The sequence below is a fragment of the Chiloscyllium plagiosum genome, unplaced genomic scaffold (assembly GCF_037043375.1).
Source record: "Chiloscyllium plagiosum isolate Xiang-an unplaced genomic scaffold, Cpla_swu_hap1 HiC_scaffold_1, whole genome shotgun sequence".
Classification (NCBI taxonomy): domain Eukaryota; kingdom Metazoa; phylum Chordata; class Chondrichthyes; order Orectolobiformes; family Hemiscylliidae; genus Chiloscyllium; species Chiloscyllium plagiosum.
In genome coordinates, this window is record NW_028270139.1 from 134,293,085 (window position 1) to 134,310,840 (window position 17,756).

The 17,756-nt window shown below is 41.3% G+C and overlaps 1 protein-coding gene across 1 annotated transcript in view; it reads left to right on the top strand.

The window, feature by feature from the left end:
* loxhd1a (lipoxygenase homology PLAT domains 1a) overlaps positions 1 to 17,756 on the top strand; it is a 224,162-nt gene that overhangs the window by 42,547 nt on the left and 163,859 nt on the right. Inside the window, exon 7 of the mRNA XM_088000471.1 lies at positions 3,188 to 3,362. Coding sequence (XP_087856597.1) covers positions 3,188 to 3,362 — 175 coding nt within the window. The remainder of the gene's footprint in view (positions 1 to 3,187; positions 3,363 to 17,756) is intronic.

Sequence of the window (17,756 nt, forward strand, 5' to 3'; positions counted from 1 at the left end):
TTGAATTAATTAATTTTTAAAAATCTGGAATTAAGAGTTTAATAATGACCATGAAACTGTTGTCAGGGAAAAAACCCTTCTGGTTCACTTATCTCTTTCAGAGAAGCAAACTGCTGTCCTTACCTAATCTGGCCTAGACATGCCTCTAGACCCACAGCAATGTGACTGACCTTTAACAGTCCTCTGGGCATTAAAGGATGGACAATAAGACCATAAGACATAGGAGCGAAAGTAAGGCCATTCGGCCCATCGAGTCCCCTCCGCCATTCAATCATGGCTGATGGGCATTTCAACTCCACTTACCCGCATTCTCCCCGTAGCCCTTAATTCCTTGTGACATCAAGAATTTATCAATTTCTGCCTTGAAGACATTTAGCGTCCCAGCCTCCACTGCACTCTGTGGCAATGAATTCCACAGGCCCCCCCACTCTCTGGCTGAAGAAATGTCTCCGCATTTCTGTTCTGAATTTACCCCCTCTAATTCTAAGGCTGTGTCCACGGGTCCTAGTCTCCTCGCATAACAGAAACAATTTCCTAGCGTCCACCCTTTCCAAGCCATATATTATCTTGTAAGTTTCTTTTAGATCTCCCCTTAATCTTCTAAACTCCAATGAATACAATCCCAGGATCCTCAGCCATTCCTCTGGCCTGGCCTGGCCAGTTGTGCTCACATCCAATGAACGAATGAGAGAAAGTTATAATTTTTGTTTGTATTTGCTTCCATTGAACCCTACGGTCATTGTGGTTACTGTATCAAGTTTGAGCATGGAAAGATCTGTTGCCTGTGGACATATACGTTATGGTAAGGAAGAGGTGCTTGAGGCTCTCTTTCCTGTTGATCAATTGATTGGAGATTGGTCACTACTAACAAGCTGTTATTCCAGAGCTCTTTAAATAATTGAGTTAAAATCCCCAGTTGCAATTGTGGAATTATGAACTCATGTCTCTGAATCATTAAATGGTGGATTACTGATCTGGCAACATAACCACTGTTCTATCATATCCCTCAGGCTATTGGGTTCTATTAAACCTTATCCATGATCCTTAAACAAGATTGCAAATACTCAGGGCTGCAGAAAAGTGGCCTCATGACAGTCCAAATTTCTGTTTTTGTTTGTCAGAAGGAGCAAAGATGATGTATTTGTGACCCCAAGAGAAGCTGTTGCCAACTCACAATGCCTCATGGTCATCTTCTCCCTTATCCAGGCTCTGGCTAAAGGACACTGCAGCAAAGCAACAAGTTTAAATTGCACAGGTGTCTGTTGAGTTTGCCCCCTTAAACCGCTGATTGAAACTGAATGTGGGCGGGTGCTGAATTTAGCAAATGCATATCCTTGGCACAGATTGGCACAAAAGTCAATCACTCTGCCAAGTTGCTGCCCAGATTGCATATGGGTCTAATTTCCTGATTGGTGACATACCATCTTGTACACAGTTTTCATAAAACCTTCAATGCTTTGCCCGAGTGACTATTTTCCATAGTGTATATTGCTCTGTTATGAGTTAGTGCAGTGAGTATTGTCAAGATGTCTGACTGTTCAGGAAACATCGCTCATAGTTTAGTCCAGCCCTGCTCACATATGTGCACTTCCAGCAGAGATCACAGCCAATAAGAATAGGGGAGTATTTACTTTAGAATAAGGGAGTTCAAAACTAGAGAGCATAATGTTAAAGGTTTAAGGAGAAAGATTTAAAAGGGACCTGAGAGGCAACTTTTTCACAGAAGGTGGATCATATGTGGAATGAACTGCCAGAGGAAGTAGTAGATGCAGGTAAGATGATAACATTTAATTACATTTGGATAAGTACATGAATTCTGATTAAGTTTAGAGGAATATGGACTAAATGCAGGCAAACAGGACTGGTTTAGCTTGGGAAACCTGGTCAGCATAGATGAGTTGGATCAAAGGTCTATTTCTGTGCTGTATGACTCTGTGATCTTGAGGCCGTTTGCAATGTCCCTAATCTATAATCTAAACTGAACTCTTTAAATTACATTATCCTTTGAACCAAATCAGCTATCATCCCAACAAACTTGAGTCAGCCACTTGTCAAACACTGGAAGATTAACATTCTGTCGGAGTATAATTTTTCAGATTTATAAAAGGGATGCGATCACTTGAGTCTTGCATATTTTCTAGCATGGTTTTCCCTTCAAATCTCCTCCAACTGTTCTTTGGTTGAAATTCGCCATTCAACAGATGTTCCTCTCATGTCTTAAATATAGCTCTCATGTCTTAAATAAATTTTTTGTGGGCGGCACGGTGGCACAGTGGTTAGCACTGCTGCCTCACAGCGCCAGAGACCCGGGTTCAATTCCCGCCTCAGGCGACTGACTATGTGGAGTTTGCACATTCTCCCCGTGTCTGCGTGGGTTTCCTCCGGGTGCTCCGGTTTCCTCCCACCATCCAAAGATGTGCAGGGTCAGGTGAATTGGCCATACTAAATTGCCTGTAGTGTTAGGTATGGGGTAAATGTAGGGGTAGGGGTGGGTTTTTTGCTTCGGCGGGTCGGTGTGGACTTGTTGGGCCGAAGGGCCTGTTTCCACACTGTAATCTAAATCTAAATCTAAATCTAGCCAACTGAGGTTAGAATTCTCCTAAGCTCTAATAATCTTTAACTCTGCAGTTTTGCACCTAAAACTCTCCTCCCATTCTCTGTCTCTTAGCAAAACTATTCATGGAATCCTTCAGTTAACAAGCGGTCAAGTTGGTCAAAAAATATTGGCCAACACACAAAATTCCAATTGAGCTCGATATTAGAGAGGTTATTTCTCTTTGGCAGCAGCTTGTTCTCCAAACTAAAAGCTTAGCCACTTGAACATAGAATCGCATACCTATAATTAATATATGTTGATCTTTTTTGTCCTTCTACTGTTTATCAACCTGATCACAAGATCATTTACTGAATGCCAGGTATTGTATCACATCCTAAAGAAACCTGGTTGCCAAAGGGACCAGCAGCTTAAAAATCTGAAAATGTAGGCTTATCCCCTCAAAACCCATTAACTATCACAACCAACATTGAGAGGAAGTGCTGGAAATCTATGCCTTTATGCCCTGCAACATGGTTTTTTTGAAGCTCTAATTCCACCATTTCCTTACATTGTCCAATTTTTAACACGGACCTGGCTTTGGTTATTGATGATATTCATTCCAAGTTTGTAAACATATATCTTTTTGCACAGCATGATGGTCTGGAAAAACGGCAGGCATGGTACGTGGAAGAGGTTTCCATCATCAATACTGCTCGGAACAAGATTTGGACCATTCCCTGCAAGAGTTGGCTATCCCTATTTCATACCGATTGCCAGCTGAGCCGCACATTCTCTCCAGTCACTGGGAGACGTAATGAATACACCGGTTAGTACGAGACAATTATCCAGTATTATTAGATTGGAGTCTGTGTGTGCAATCAGTAAGTCTCAATGCGAGACAAATCCTTCTGATGTTTTCCAGAGTCCAACTGAACAACATTGAGTGAATCAGCATGAGGTATGTTAATTACTTGAATCAAAATAAATTGGGATTATTTTTCAAAGCTAATGGTTTGATTTTAAATCGGAAAGACAATTTTGGAAGTTTTATTTGAAATACTTATTAAATACATATCATTGTTTAATAAAACATAAGATTAAAAGAAGTTGATCATTAGCTACATCTTCAGAACCTCCCTCACAATGCCCTTAATTGAAGGTATGCATAATAATATGTGATTATTCCCTGCCCTAGGTAGCTAACACAGGTGCCTGAATGTAATGTATTGGAATTAAACTTCTGGCTCTCATTTTACGTGGCATGACAACTGTATAGCAACTGACGAATAAAATTGCCAATCTGACAGCACATCCACTTCTGGAAAATATCTGTAAATGTTCAAAGCATTACCATCCTTCAGTTTGGTAAACATGTGATAATTAGTTTAAAATAATACAATATAACGAACCACCAACCATTCCACAGAATTAAGGAACTTGAACTGAGCCCGAGCATCTTGCAAACAGTTGAGAAGCCCTTCTATGTTGACAATTAGAATGGGGCCACAAAGGTCATGACAATATCAATTAGTTTCTTAATAAATAATTCATGTGAGTTATGGTTTTGCTAATTTAGATTGGATACATTCACGTCAATCCACAGACAAGCAACTGGTTTAGCTAAATTTTTTACACAGGGAGTGGTAGGTGCTTGGAACAGGCTGCCAGGAGTAGAGGTAGAGGCAGATACAATAGGAGTGTTTAAGGGGATTAGAAGGCACATGAATAAGCAAGGAATGCATGCAGAAGAGATTAGTTTAATTTGGCATCATGTTTGTGACAACATTGTGAGCCAAGGATCCTGTTCTTCTGCTGTACTGTTCTATGTTCTAAACTGATAAGTACAATTGAAGATGCTAATAAGTTTATTTTTAGTGTCATAAAAATGTTTCCTAAAACTTGGTCACTTTTCCTACTTTACAAAAGTGGCCACTTGTACTTGTACTTGTACCTTGACAATGAATATTAGCATTACTTCCATTGAAAAGGTTTATATTCTTAATTTAAGATTCTTATATCAACAAGTCAGGTCTGGTTCAACTCCTGCTAACTACATTCATAAATGTTGATGGAACGTGGATATTAGACTGTGATACCAATACAATCAAATCAGAAGAAGCATTTAAGGCAGCACAGCCACGGTTGATCATATCATAGCTGATAGTCACATACACATACCTTGCAGAGTAATTGTTTGGTAGCTCCATGTTAGAACTTACAACATGTTCATTGACCGAGTTATTTCTCATGTCTACCATCTGTTAAAGTCAACGTTTGCTTTTACCTCTTGGTGTTATTGAGATGGTCCCGTTCTGTAAAATGGGATCAGTAACTTTACTGCCCCATTGAAATGATTGGCTATATTTTGAAGGGGGGTCCACCATCGGGCATCCAAAATACTTATCTCTTTCTGTTAGTAGGCACTTCATAATAGAACAAACAATTTCTAAAGATATATAAAGAGTAAAGCAACTATATACCAATATGCACAACAATTAGAGGCACATAGGAAATTGGAGAAATAGAGAGAGACTGCAGAAAAGAGAATGAGGCATTTTTAAAAACAATTATTTATTTCTTGTCACAGTGTCCTAATAACAGAGAGTTTAATTGCAACTGTATAATGCCAGTTAACTGAAAGCCCATTTGCTAATTTAGAAGGAAACTTTGGAAATTTGCTCTCTCTTTATATTTCCTTGTTATCTCCATCCCTTATCCAGACAGTAATGAGCCTCATTTTTGTTTTTGTTTAAAGCTTTCTATGTGCGATAACCATATAAGTTTGTGTTGGAGGAAGTCCTGCTCTCATCATTTCTGTATCATGTCAGTTTCGTTTGAGCCCGGTTTGATATCATCTAGTGAAGAAAGTCATCACCTTTACTTTCACATCAGCCTGTGGAGGTGCTGCAGTTATATGTAGTGGAGCAAAGACAGGCCCATAGCTTTTATAAGGTTAAATAAAAGAGTATCTTTTAAATCAGTTAACAATTTTGTGACGATGTGGTGGAAGCGTGAGAACAATAAGGAGGAAAAGAAAACTGGTGAGACTGAAAACAATGTTTATTGTGTTTGAATTAATATTTAAATTAAGAAAACAGTTTTAGACTTCATCATAACCTGTACTAGGACTTTCTTTGACATTCAGCTGAATTTTTAAATGTTTACTGAGAAACCACTTCTCCTTATGAAATGGTTGTTGAGAAAAAAAGAGCATATCAAAGCTTGCAGATCTGATAGTACTGTAAAGGGAGATTATGAGCTGTGTTCTGATGAAGGGTTGTACCTTCAATATTTAACCATCCTATTTACTTACAGATGTCATTGAGTCTCTGTGTATTTTTGGTATTTTTAATGTCAGCCTGTGACTATTTTGCTGGATTTATGTGTCACCCACAATTCAGTTTTACCTAAAGTGAGTGGGGCTACACCTCCAGATGCAGATTAAGTTTTTTCAAACTATGAGCATGGTGAATACTTTGAAATAAGCATATTCATAATAAAGTTTCTCTACCACTCTACCAGTTTTCAAGGAGCAAGTCAATATAGTTGTTAGGGCTAAGGGACCAAAGGATATTGTGCAAAAGCAGGAACAGGGTACTTAGCCAGGTCACATTGAAAGGCAAAGCAGGCTTGGAGGGCTGAATGGTTTGCTTCTGTTGCTATTTTCTATGTTTCCAAGTACAAGAGCACTGAACTGAGGATACCAGTCAAGCGTATCATCTTGACATTGCTATATGTCGTTAGAAATTTTAACAGAAACGTTTCCATTGCTGCACACAATGCAACTTGTATGTGAAAAGCAATGATGGTAGGTGATATGTGGTGTTTCGCCTTCTGTAGAGCTACAGTACCAGAAAATCTGGCAACCATCCATTTCATTTGGTAACCAGATAGAAAAGAAGCAGGGAGTAGTATTTCTGTGTGTGATGGAGAGAGAGAGAGAGAGAGAGAAAGAGAGAGAGAGAGAGAGAGACACATGCCATAGATTTTTAGTTTTCATACCTGTTGCTACAAAATCTTAAAGTCTTAACCAGGATGTAAAGCTGGAACTAACAACCGTGAGCCTTAAATGCCAGAAGAAAAGTTTTTAAAAAAATTTCCGACATTTTTCACCTGCTGTTTAATCCTTTAAATGCAAATTTCTAAACCACAGGATTGTTTGGATGGAGTTCTGGGCTGCTCTCGGGCACTGATGTTACCATAGGGACAGGCAGAGAACTTTTGTGATACTTGATGCTGGTTTTGCAAATTACAAGGCAAACTGTTGGTCAAACCAGAGCTGTAATAAATAGTAACTGAGAAAAATTTCCGTAGCCATCCTTAATCCAGTGTTAATTCAACTAAGACTGTATAGCCGCAATAAAAATAAGGGGAAGAGCATCACCTCTCTAGAAATTAGGGAAAGGCTATTAGGAGAGTAAGAAAAAAACAACATATAAAGCACTTGGCTGAAAAAATTGGCTTTTCAATGTCTCTTTATAACAGGCTTGTCTGACACACTCTCCTTGGACTGCAGCATGAAGGAAGAATGACAAGACACCAAACTGAAGTTTTTGATGGAATTTATCTTGGGGTCTTACAAGAAGTGGCTAATGAGGAAGTAGATGTGTTGGTTTTAGCTTTCAAAAGATTGTTTAGGTTCTGGAAAGATTCTTAGATTGGAAAGTAGCAAACATATGGCCTCCATCTGAGAAGGGAGGGAGACAGAAAATAGGAAACTAGTTAGCCAGTTAGCTAGACATCTGTTACAGAGTAGGCATTGCAATCGATCATAAAGGAGGTAATAGTTGGGTATTTAGAAAAGCTTATTGTCATCAGAAAGAGTCCAGATAGTTTTGTGAAAGGGAAATTGTGTTTAACCAATTTATTGGAGTTTTCTGAATGAGTGACATGCTGTGGATAAAGGGGAGCCTATAGACATACCTTACTTGGATTTACAGAAGGCATTTGGCAAGAAAAGAAGTCATTGTGTAAAGTAGGTACTTATAGTGTAAGGAGATACATATGAGCATGGTGACAAGGTTGCTTGGCTGGTGGAATACAGAACACGCAAAAGTAGGCTTGCTGAAGTTTTCAGCAAAGTGTAATGCAAGCTGAAGATCAGTACCTCATTTTCCACTTAGTCACTTTAGAACTTTAAGGACTTAACATTGAGTTTAACAATATCAGACCACTGATCCTCCATCCCATAGCCAACCACTGCCACCCCACCCCAACAAACCATGTCTTGTTTGTATGGGTTTGCTCTCAGCAGAGTTTACCTGTTTTCTGCTACTAATGCCTACTATTAAGACTTACTTTCCATCTGTATTGCTCCTCTACTACCATTGAGCTCTCCTTCTGCCTTTTGTTGTGGACACATTTACAAACTTTTCCATTTGCTCCCTATCTCCTTTTTCAACAACATAAATACTATCATTTTGCTAGCCCCCTTGAATGCCGAGAAAAATGTCATTTTGAATCGAAATGTTAACTCTGTTTCTCTCTACACAGATGCTGCCAGACCTGCTGATTTTCTCCAGTATCTTCCATTTGCATCCCATATTTAGGGAGCCCTGACTAAAAATTAGGGATTGCTCTTTTTTTAGGCAGAGATGAGTAAATTCTTTTTTCACTCAGAGTCATGCTACTTGTGGAACTCTTTGCCTCAGAAGGTGATGAGGTGGGTTAGTTGAGTATTTTTAAAACAGGTGAGACATCTTTGTTAGTCAAAAGAAGCAAATGTTATCAGGAGTAGATAGAAATGTTGAATTGAAAAACATATCTTATTGAATGGTGGAGAAAGGTAAATAAACTGAAAGGTGTTCTGCTTCTAATCTATAGGATGATATGTATATTTGTACATATGAAGAAGGCAGTCTGATAGAAGAGGGAGAAAGAGGAAGGAAAGAAGGTGCTGTCACTCGCAGACCATATCTGCTTCATGGAGCAATTCTTTAGTTTAGAAAGTTGCAGAAATATCAGGATCAATCAGCAAAATCATTATCAACAAAATTTATGTCTGACTAACTTGCTTGATTTTTTTAAATACAGTAACAATGTACTAGTTTGCAAACTGATCAGAAACTAATGTTGTTCTTGAGTCTATTTCTGTTAGGTTTAGTTAGTTGAATAAATAGAGGAACGATATTCCTGTGGAATGCACATCCTGTTCCATATGTGAACATCAGGAACCAGATCATGTTCCAGACCATGAAATGTGCAGAAAACATTATCTGCCGGAGAAGCTCGTGCTCCAGGTTTCAGAACCTGAGTAGCAGATAATGTTATGGAAGTGCATGCACGAGGCTGTGAGGTACATGATAGCACATTGCTGGAGGTGTTCACCCCATTGTTTAAGGATTTTCTGATTGAAAGGCAATTGCTAACCATCAACTGGCCAAAGAGGAACAGACAAGGAAGGCTGGAGACTCATGGGTACATCATTCTCTACAGCCAGTATTCAGTTTTGAATACTGATGAGAGTGATGGTTCCTCAGGGAATCACAATCAGAGCCTATTCCGCAGCAACATGTGTGGCCCAACTATAGAGAACGGGAGAATGAGGTCAGAAAGGTAATAGAGAGGAATACTAGATGACAGGAATTATGCTAGAATTATATAAAATACAAATTAAACTACAGCTAAAGTATTGTGTACAATTTTGGTCAGCTCAGGAAGGATGAGTTCATATAAGGAAAGGTAAAGAAGAGATTTACAAGGAGGTTGTCAGGAATGGACAACTTCAGCTATGACTAAAAAAAAATCAAGTACTTGAATGCAAGTAAACACTGTCCATATCTAACAGCTGCTCAGGTTTTAGTCTGAGCATTCCCTCTCCCACTGCAATTCCCAAGTCATTTCCTCTGCCCTGAAGCTACTTCAACAGTTTCCTCATTTCCCCTTCCCCCACCTCACCACAGTTCCAAACGTCCAGCTCAGTACCGTCCCCATGACCTGTCCTACCTGCCTATCTTCTTTTCCACCTATCCACTCCACCCTCCTCCTTGACCTATCACCTTCATCCTCTCCCCCACTCAGCTATTGTACTCTATGCTACTTTCTCCTCTCATTTATCTCTCCGCCCTTCAGGCACTCTGCTGATGAAGGGCTTTTGCCCCAAACGTTGATTTTACTGCTCCTCGGATGCTGCCTGAACTGCTGTGCTTTTCCAGCACCACTAATCCAGAATTCTTTAATTCACCCAAAACCTTGTGTGATATTTAATAGGTGATGGGAGTATCACCTGTCAGCTGGAAAGCTGATGATGGTCCCAGGTCCCCTCTTTTGGGGAAGATCTGGCATATTTAAATGCCACTCAGGGACTTAACCCGACTGTTGTGGGCTTTCCCAGGATCTTGGAGTTATCAACCAATGAGAAGAGACTGGCAGCTCTGTCGTGCAGCAGCAGCTCTGGTAGCTGCAGTTGGTATGACACCCACCTGAGGGCTTGACTCCTCACTGTGAGATGTATAATACCAGGAGAAGGCTTGCAGGCTAAGAGTTGTGGGGTAAGAGTTGATGGGAATCAGCAGACAGGGCAGGATTCCCACAGGCACTGAGTGCTTTTGAAAGAGGGAACCCAGGAACCTGCAAATGACCCCACACTGGTTTGCTTGCTGTACTTCAAGCATGTGTGAACCCCTGACCTTCTAGTGGATTAATACAAGCCTGCTATGTATGACCTCACCAAAAGTCTTGCTACATTAAATTAACATAATCAGAGTGGACATGGGAAGATGATGGGATGTCCACTCACCAGCCTTTCACCTGACTAAATGCCCCCTCACCAAAAAAATTCATTAAGAGGGAGAGCATTTAATTCCATTCACTCATTTCTGCTCACAACCTCAAAAGGTGTGCATTAACATATTTAGAATAGTCAATTGACTAATGTATTCAACTCAACAGAAGACAGAAAGGAGGAAATTAGAAAAAAGAAATGTAAAACCTGGTTTCTCCTGTTCCCAGATGAACTGAATTACGTGGGTGTGAAAAATGACATTCTTTCATCCAATTTAATCAAGGAGAAGAATACAGCCTGTTTCACAGACATGCCCCCGATCTGCCTGATTCTCAGTTAGCTTTTGCACTTAGATGCCACATACATAAGAAAGTCTCCACTACAAAATTCTGGGCAAAGATGATTGCTGTTAATAAACCCCTGTGGGACTACAGTGCAAATTGGTTCTGCTGTATTTGAATTTCACTTCTATATTTAATGGCAAACTTCCCTATCACTTACTCCGAGACATGGATACAGCACAGATAAAAGGCTGATTAATTCTGCCTCATGATACAGTGATTGTTCCTTATTATCTCTGGCATCTTCTTAGTAAAGTGAAAATGGTTGGAAATCCCAATTGCTTGACCATCTGGATTATCAAGTTACAGAAAGTTTCATTTAAGGTTCAGTTGTCAATTGTAATTGAAATTGTGAACTATTCACTGATGTCAGTTCCATATCTGGCGAACATGAGGACTGCAGATGCTGGAAATTAGAGTCAAGAGTGGTGCTGGAAAAGTACAGCAGGTCAAGAGTTAAGGAGAATCCAAAGGGTTGTTACAAATACATTAAGGACAAAAGGATATCTAGGGAGATAATATGCCCCCTCAAAGATCAGCAAGCGGCCTTTGTGTGGAGCCGTAGAAAATGGGGGAGATACTAAACTAGTATTTTGCATCAGTAGTTACTGTGGAAAAGGATATGGAAGACATAGACTGTAGGGAAATAGATGGTGATACCTTGCAAAATGTCCAGGTTACAGAGGAGAAAGTGCTGGATGTCTTGAAATGCATAAAGGTGGATAAATCCCCAGGACCTGATCAGGTGTATCCTAGAACTCTGTGGGAAGCTAGAGAAGTGATTGCTGGGCCTCTTGCTGAAATATTTGTATCATCGATAGTCACAGGTAAGGTGCCAGAAGACTAGAGGTTAGCTAATGTGGTGCCACTGTTTAAGAAGAGGGGTAAGGACAAGCCAGGGAACTATAGACCAGTGAGCCTGATGTCAGTGGTGGGCAAGTTGTTGGGGGAGTCCTGAGGGACAGGATATACATATATTTGGAAAGGCAAGGACTGATTAGGGATAGTCAACAAGGTTTTGTGCGTGGGAAATCATGTCTCACAAACTTGAGAGAGGTAACAAAGAGGATTGATGTGGGCAGAGCAGTAGATGTGATCTATATGGACTTCAGTAAGGCATTCGACAAGGTTCCCCATGGGAGACATAAATGATTTGGATGCGAGCATAAGAGGTACAGTTAGTAACTTTGCAGATGACACCAAAATTGGAGGTGTAATGGACAGTGAAGAAGGTTACTTCAGATTACAACAGGATCTTGACCAGATGGGCCAATGGGCCGAGAATTGGCAGATGGAGTTTAATTTAGATAAATGTGAGGTGCTGCATTTTGGGAAAGCAAATCTTAGCAGGACTTATACACTTAATGGTAAGGTCCTAGGGAGTGTTGCTAAACAAAGAGACCTTGGAGTGCAGGTTCATAGCTCCTTGAAAGTGGAGTCGCAGGTAGATAGGATAGTGAAGAAGGCGTTTGGTATGCTTTCTTTTATTGGTCAGAATATTGAGTACAGGAGTTGGGAGGTCATGTTGCCTCTGTGCAGGACATTGGTTAGGCCACTGCTGGAATATTGTGTGCAATTCTGGTCTCTCTCCTATCGGAAAGATGTTGTGAAACTTCAGAAAAGATTTACAAGGATGTTGCCAGGGTTGGAGGATTTGAGCTATAGGGAGAGGCTGAACAGGCTGGGGTTGTTTTCCCTGGAGCGTCGGAGGCTGAGGGGTGACCTTATAGAGGTTTACAAAATTATGAGGGGCATGGATAGGATAAAGAGACAAAGTGTTTTCCCTGGGGTGGAGGAGTCCAGAATTAGAGGGCATAGGTTTAGGGTGAGGGGGAAAGATATAAAAGAGACCTAAGGGGCAACCTTTTCACTCAGAGGGGGTTACGTATATGAAATCAGCTGCCAGAAGAAGTCGTGGAGGCTTGTCCAATTGTAACATTTAAGAGGCATTTGGATGGGTATATGAATAGGAAGGATTTGGAGGGATATGGGCCAGGTGCTGGCAGTATGGAAGGGTCTGTTTCCATACTGTACATCTCTATGACTCTATGACTCTATGAGGTCAGGCAGCATCCAAGGAGCAGGAGAATTGACATTTCAGGCAAAAGCCCTTCATCGGACTTTTGCTTGAAACGTCAATTCTCCTGCTTCTCGGATGCTGCCTGACCTGCTGTACTTTTCCAGAACCACACTCTCAACTCAGATCCATAATTTGTCTCTATTTTTGTGTATGGTCCAATTAGCACGGTGATATCCCATTGATCTGGATGTGAAATATAATAGTGAGGACCTAGTGGGCAGCACGGTGGCACAGTGGTTAGCACTGTGTGATTTCTGGATGGGTTTCCTCCGGGTGCTCCGGTTTCCTCCACAGTCCAAAAATGTGCAGGTTAGGTGAATTGGCCATGCTAAATTGCCCGTAGTGTTAGGTGAAGGGGTAAATGTAGGAGAATGGGACTGGGTGGGTTGCTCTTCGGAGGGTCGGTGTGCACTTGTTGGGCCAACGGGCCTGTTTCCACACTGTAAGTAAGTAATCTCAACAACTGTGACTGGGTAAGTAACAGGCTGGATGTCCACTCTGTCCTGATCTTGATCATTTGGTGCAGTGCAGTTTTTCTCAGTGCCCCTGAGCCAGGGTTTACTCCTGGCCATAAATTCACTGTCCCAGCTTGTCAGTACGATCAACTTCCATAAGACAATGCTCTGTTTTACCGCATCACTGCCACTCTAAACTCCAGGATCTGTGTCTTGCCTGACTTCTGGTCTAACAGGCTCCCAAGCACTGAGGATGTCACCTAGACAGGGGACGAAAAGTCTGCAACACAAATTCCCAGCTCGGCGAACAGAACCACAACAACGAGCACCCAAGCTACAAATCTTCTCACAAACTTCTGGTCTAACGTCAAGTCGAGGCTGAGCCAGAATTTTCTCCAGTTTAGTGTGACAATTCTGAACCCGTCCTATTCATCTTATACCAAAAGCTCAATGCTATAGCTTTGCATAGTAGCATTGATTATACAAGAGAAGGAAACATTCTGCCCATTGTGCCTCTAACAGCTCCTTGACTGAGCGAGCTAATTAGAGATGACTGCTCTCCTGCTGTTCAATTTATTTCTAAGTTTTCTTTTCAGTTATATGTTCAGGTATATTTTACTCATTCCTTTTACCTTAGCCTGCTTGGCACACTTTCCTCATTCCTGAAGAAGGGCTCATGCCCGAAATGTCGATTCTCCTGCTCCTTGGATACTGCCTGACCTGCTGTGTTTTCCAGCAACACATTTTCAGCTCATTCCATAATAAGTCAGCTTGACTTTGCAACATGAAACCTTTTGTCTTTTAAACTGTCCTGCCCACAACCCATCAGATCTGAATGCTGTGGTTGACTCTGGCCTTGGTGAGCCCTAGGCTTGGTTTTCCACACATGCAATGGTCCTGCCTTCAGGGTGATGGCCCCTTGGTGGATCTGACCAATTCCATGTTATGAAAGGAAGGAGCTATAAACTCAGAGGATTACAGTTGGTTGATGCCAACTGGAGGAACATCTGGAAAGAAAATTTGTGCTGCATTCAAATACACACATAGAAGGCAACTAGAAAATACCTTCTGCTTCCCTTGTTCCCGAGTTAAATGTGGTCAGTGGATCATGGTCTCAATTAAATTGGCATCACTTGTTTCAACACCTCATTCAGTCAGGACAGTGGTTGAAGTGTAAGTGAGCTCAGACTGTCACCATGACGATATTAAAGACTGGCTCAAACAAGGTCACCACAAGACTGCCTGCGCCTCTCACCCTGGCACTTAGATGATGATACCGTCAACATTCACTCGCTTAAAGCCTATTACATGTCTAACTTTTCTCAATTCTCATGAAAGGTCACAGATCTGAAGCAAGAACTCTCTCCAGATGCTGTCAGGCTTTTTCAGCATCTTCCATCTTTATTTATTATTCCTGGTACACAGTCAGAGTAGGGCTAACCTAAGGATCCAGGTCTGGACTGAAAAACTCATGGATAGATTTAAAAAGTCAATGGCCCACTTTCATTTCATTAAAACATAAAAAGCCACCTAACTATAAAATACAAAACATGAGGAGTTGATGGAAATCAAAAACTGAGACAAGAAATACTTGGTAGATCAGGCAGAATCTTCACAGAAGACTGAACAGTGAACTATTTTTTAATCAACATCCTTAAAGATGTAATTACACACCTCTGGAGCAGGTGGGACTTGAATCCAGCCTCTGGCATAGAGGTAAGGACATTACCACTATGCAGAGAAAGTGAACCCTCCAACCACAAGGGATGAACTCAGATTTCTCCAGTTTCCTCATTTCCCCTCCCCCCACCTTGTCTCAGTCCCAACCCTCGAACTCAGCACCACCTTCCTAACCTGCAATCTTCTTCCTGACCTCTCCGCCCCCACCCCCGCTCCGGCCTATCACCCTCACCTTATCACCCTCACCTTAACCTCCTTCCACCTACTGCATTTCCAACGCCCCTCCACCAAGTCCCTCCTCCCTACCTTTTATCTTAGCCTGCTTGGCACACTTTCCTCATTCCTGAAGAAGGGCTCATGCCCGAAACGTCAATTCTCCTGCTCCTTGGATGCTGCCTGACCTGCTGCGCTTTTCCAGCAACACTTTTTCAGCTCATTACCACTGTGCCACAAGTGCCCTTCAACCTTTTTATTTCACCTTTCTTTCTAATCAACCTAATCAGAAATATTATTACTCACCTCTGAGATTCCTGAAGAAGGGATTATGCCCGAAACATCGATTCTCCTGCTCCTCGGATGCTGCCTGGCTTGCTGTGTTCTTCCAACATCACATTTTTCAACTCTGAGGCTGATGGGACTTGAATGTGGGCCTCCTGTTCCAGAGATAGGGACAGTACCACCGTGCCACAAGAGGGCCCTTGCACCTTGCTTTAAAACTACATTGGAATGAACATTATCTGCTCTGAGTTTCCAGAGTTCGGTGTCAGTTGATGTTAGTCATCTAATTAGGGCCCTCAACTGATAGACAATGAGATGGAAAAGGCTGTCCACTGCCCTCCCTACTATGGACTTTCATAACATGCAGTGGAGAAAGAAAAGCAGCAGGTGTTCTCCCACATCTTATTCCTGTTTGCTGACTAAATGCTGACCCGCCAGCCACCAAACACCATTACAACTATGAAGGAGAGCACAACATTTGTGAGTTGATGTTTTTCAATAATGTCACTAGGTATGGCTCTAATATTTCAACCCTGTTTATCATAAGAATTTGGAGCAGGAACAGGCAATTCAGCCCCTCGAGCCTGCTCAGCCATTTGATACAGCCATGGCTGATCTCATCTTGGCCTCAAGTCCACTTTTCCTGCTTGTCCCACATAACTCTTCAACCCAAATCTAATTAAAAATCTATCTCCACCTTAAATTTATGCAATGACTTGGCATCCTCTTGAATTCTACAGATTTATAGCACTTTGAGAGAAAACATTAAATCCTTATCCCAAGACTATGACCTCTCATTCTAGATTGCATGATATGAGGAAACATCCTTTCTACATCTACTTTACCAATCCCTTTAGCAACTTACCTACTTTAAGTAGATTTCCTATCATTCTTCTAAACTCTAGAGATTAAAGGTCTAAATTGCTCAATCCGAGCCTAAACTGATCAATCTCTCTTCATAAGACAAGCCCCCTCAGCTCTGGAATCAATCTAGTGAACCATCTGGGAACTGTCTCCAATGCAATTACATCCCTCCTCAAGTGAGGTACCAAAATTGTATGTAATACTCCAGATATAGTCTCACTAATGCCTTGCACAGTTGCAGCAGCACTTCCCTACTGTTATACTCTATTCTTTTAGTAATAAGTGCCAAAACTCCATTTGCCTTCCTTATTAACTGCTGTACTCTGTACCTTCATGCTAGTTTTCTGTGATTCATGCATGAGGACACCCAGATGTCTCTGCAGTGAAGATTAGATAATTTATATAAGTTGGATTTCTATTCCTCCAAGCTAAAACCTCCCAATTATCTGTGTTAAACTTCATCTGCCAAGTCTTAGCCCATTCATCTCACCTATCCATATCCATTTGTAAATTTCTTATTTCTTCTTGCAACTTACTTTCCCACTTATTTTAGTGGTAGTCTTCTAGAGTCAGCAAAACATTTATCCTGATCATTTCATTTAATATCTTGAAAATCTGTTGGTTCCTATTAGAATCATAGAATCTTAGAGTCATGGAGATGTACAGCACAGAAACAGACCCTTTGGTCCAATTTGTCCGTGCCGACCAGCTTTCCCAAATTAATCTAGTCCCACTTGCCTGCACTTGGCCCATATTGCTCTAAACCTTTCCTGTTCATATACCCATCCAGATGTTGTAATTCTAACATGTTGTAGTTGTACCAGCCTCCACCACCTCCTCTGGCAGCTCATTCCATACATGTACCACCCTCTGCGTGAAAAGGTTGCCTCTGAGGTCCCTTTGATATCTTTCCCCTCTCACCCTAAATTTATGCCCTCTAGTTCTGGACTCCCCTACCCCAGGGAAAAGACTTTGTCTATTTATCCTATCCATGCCATTCATGAATTTATAAACCTCTATGAGGTCACTCCTCAGCCTCCGACGCTCCAGGGAAAACAGCCCTAACCTATGCAACCTCTCCCTATAGCTCAAACTTTCTGACCCTGGCAACATCCTTGTAAATCTTTTCTGAACCCTTCCAAGTTCCGATAGGAAGGAGACCAGAATTGCATGCAATATTCCAATAGTGGCCTAACCAATGTCCTGTACAGCCGCAACATGACCTCTCAACTCCTGTACTCAATGCTCTGACCAATAAAGGAAAGCATACCAAATGCCTTCTTCACTATCCTATCTACCTGTGACTCCACTTTCAAGGATCTATGAACCTGCACTCGAAGGTCTCTTTGTTCAGCAACACTCCCCAGGATCTTACCATTAAGTGCATATACCCTGGTAAGATTTGTTTTCCCAAAATGCAGCACCTCACATTTATCTAAATTAAACTCCATCTGCCACTTCTCAGCCCATTGGCCCATCTGATCAAGATCCCATTGCAATCTGAGGTAATCCAATTTTGGTGTCATCTGAAAACTTACTAACTACACTTCTTATGCTCAAATCCAAATCATTTATATAA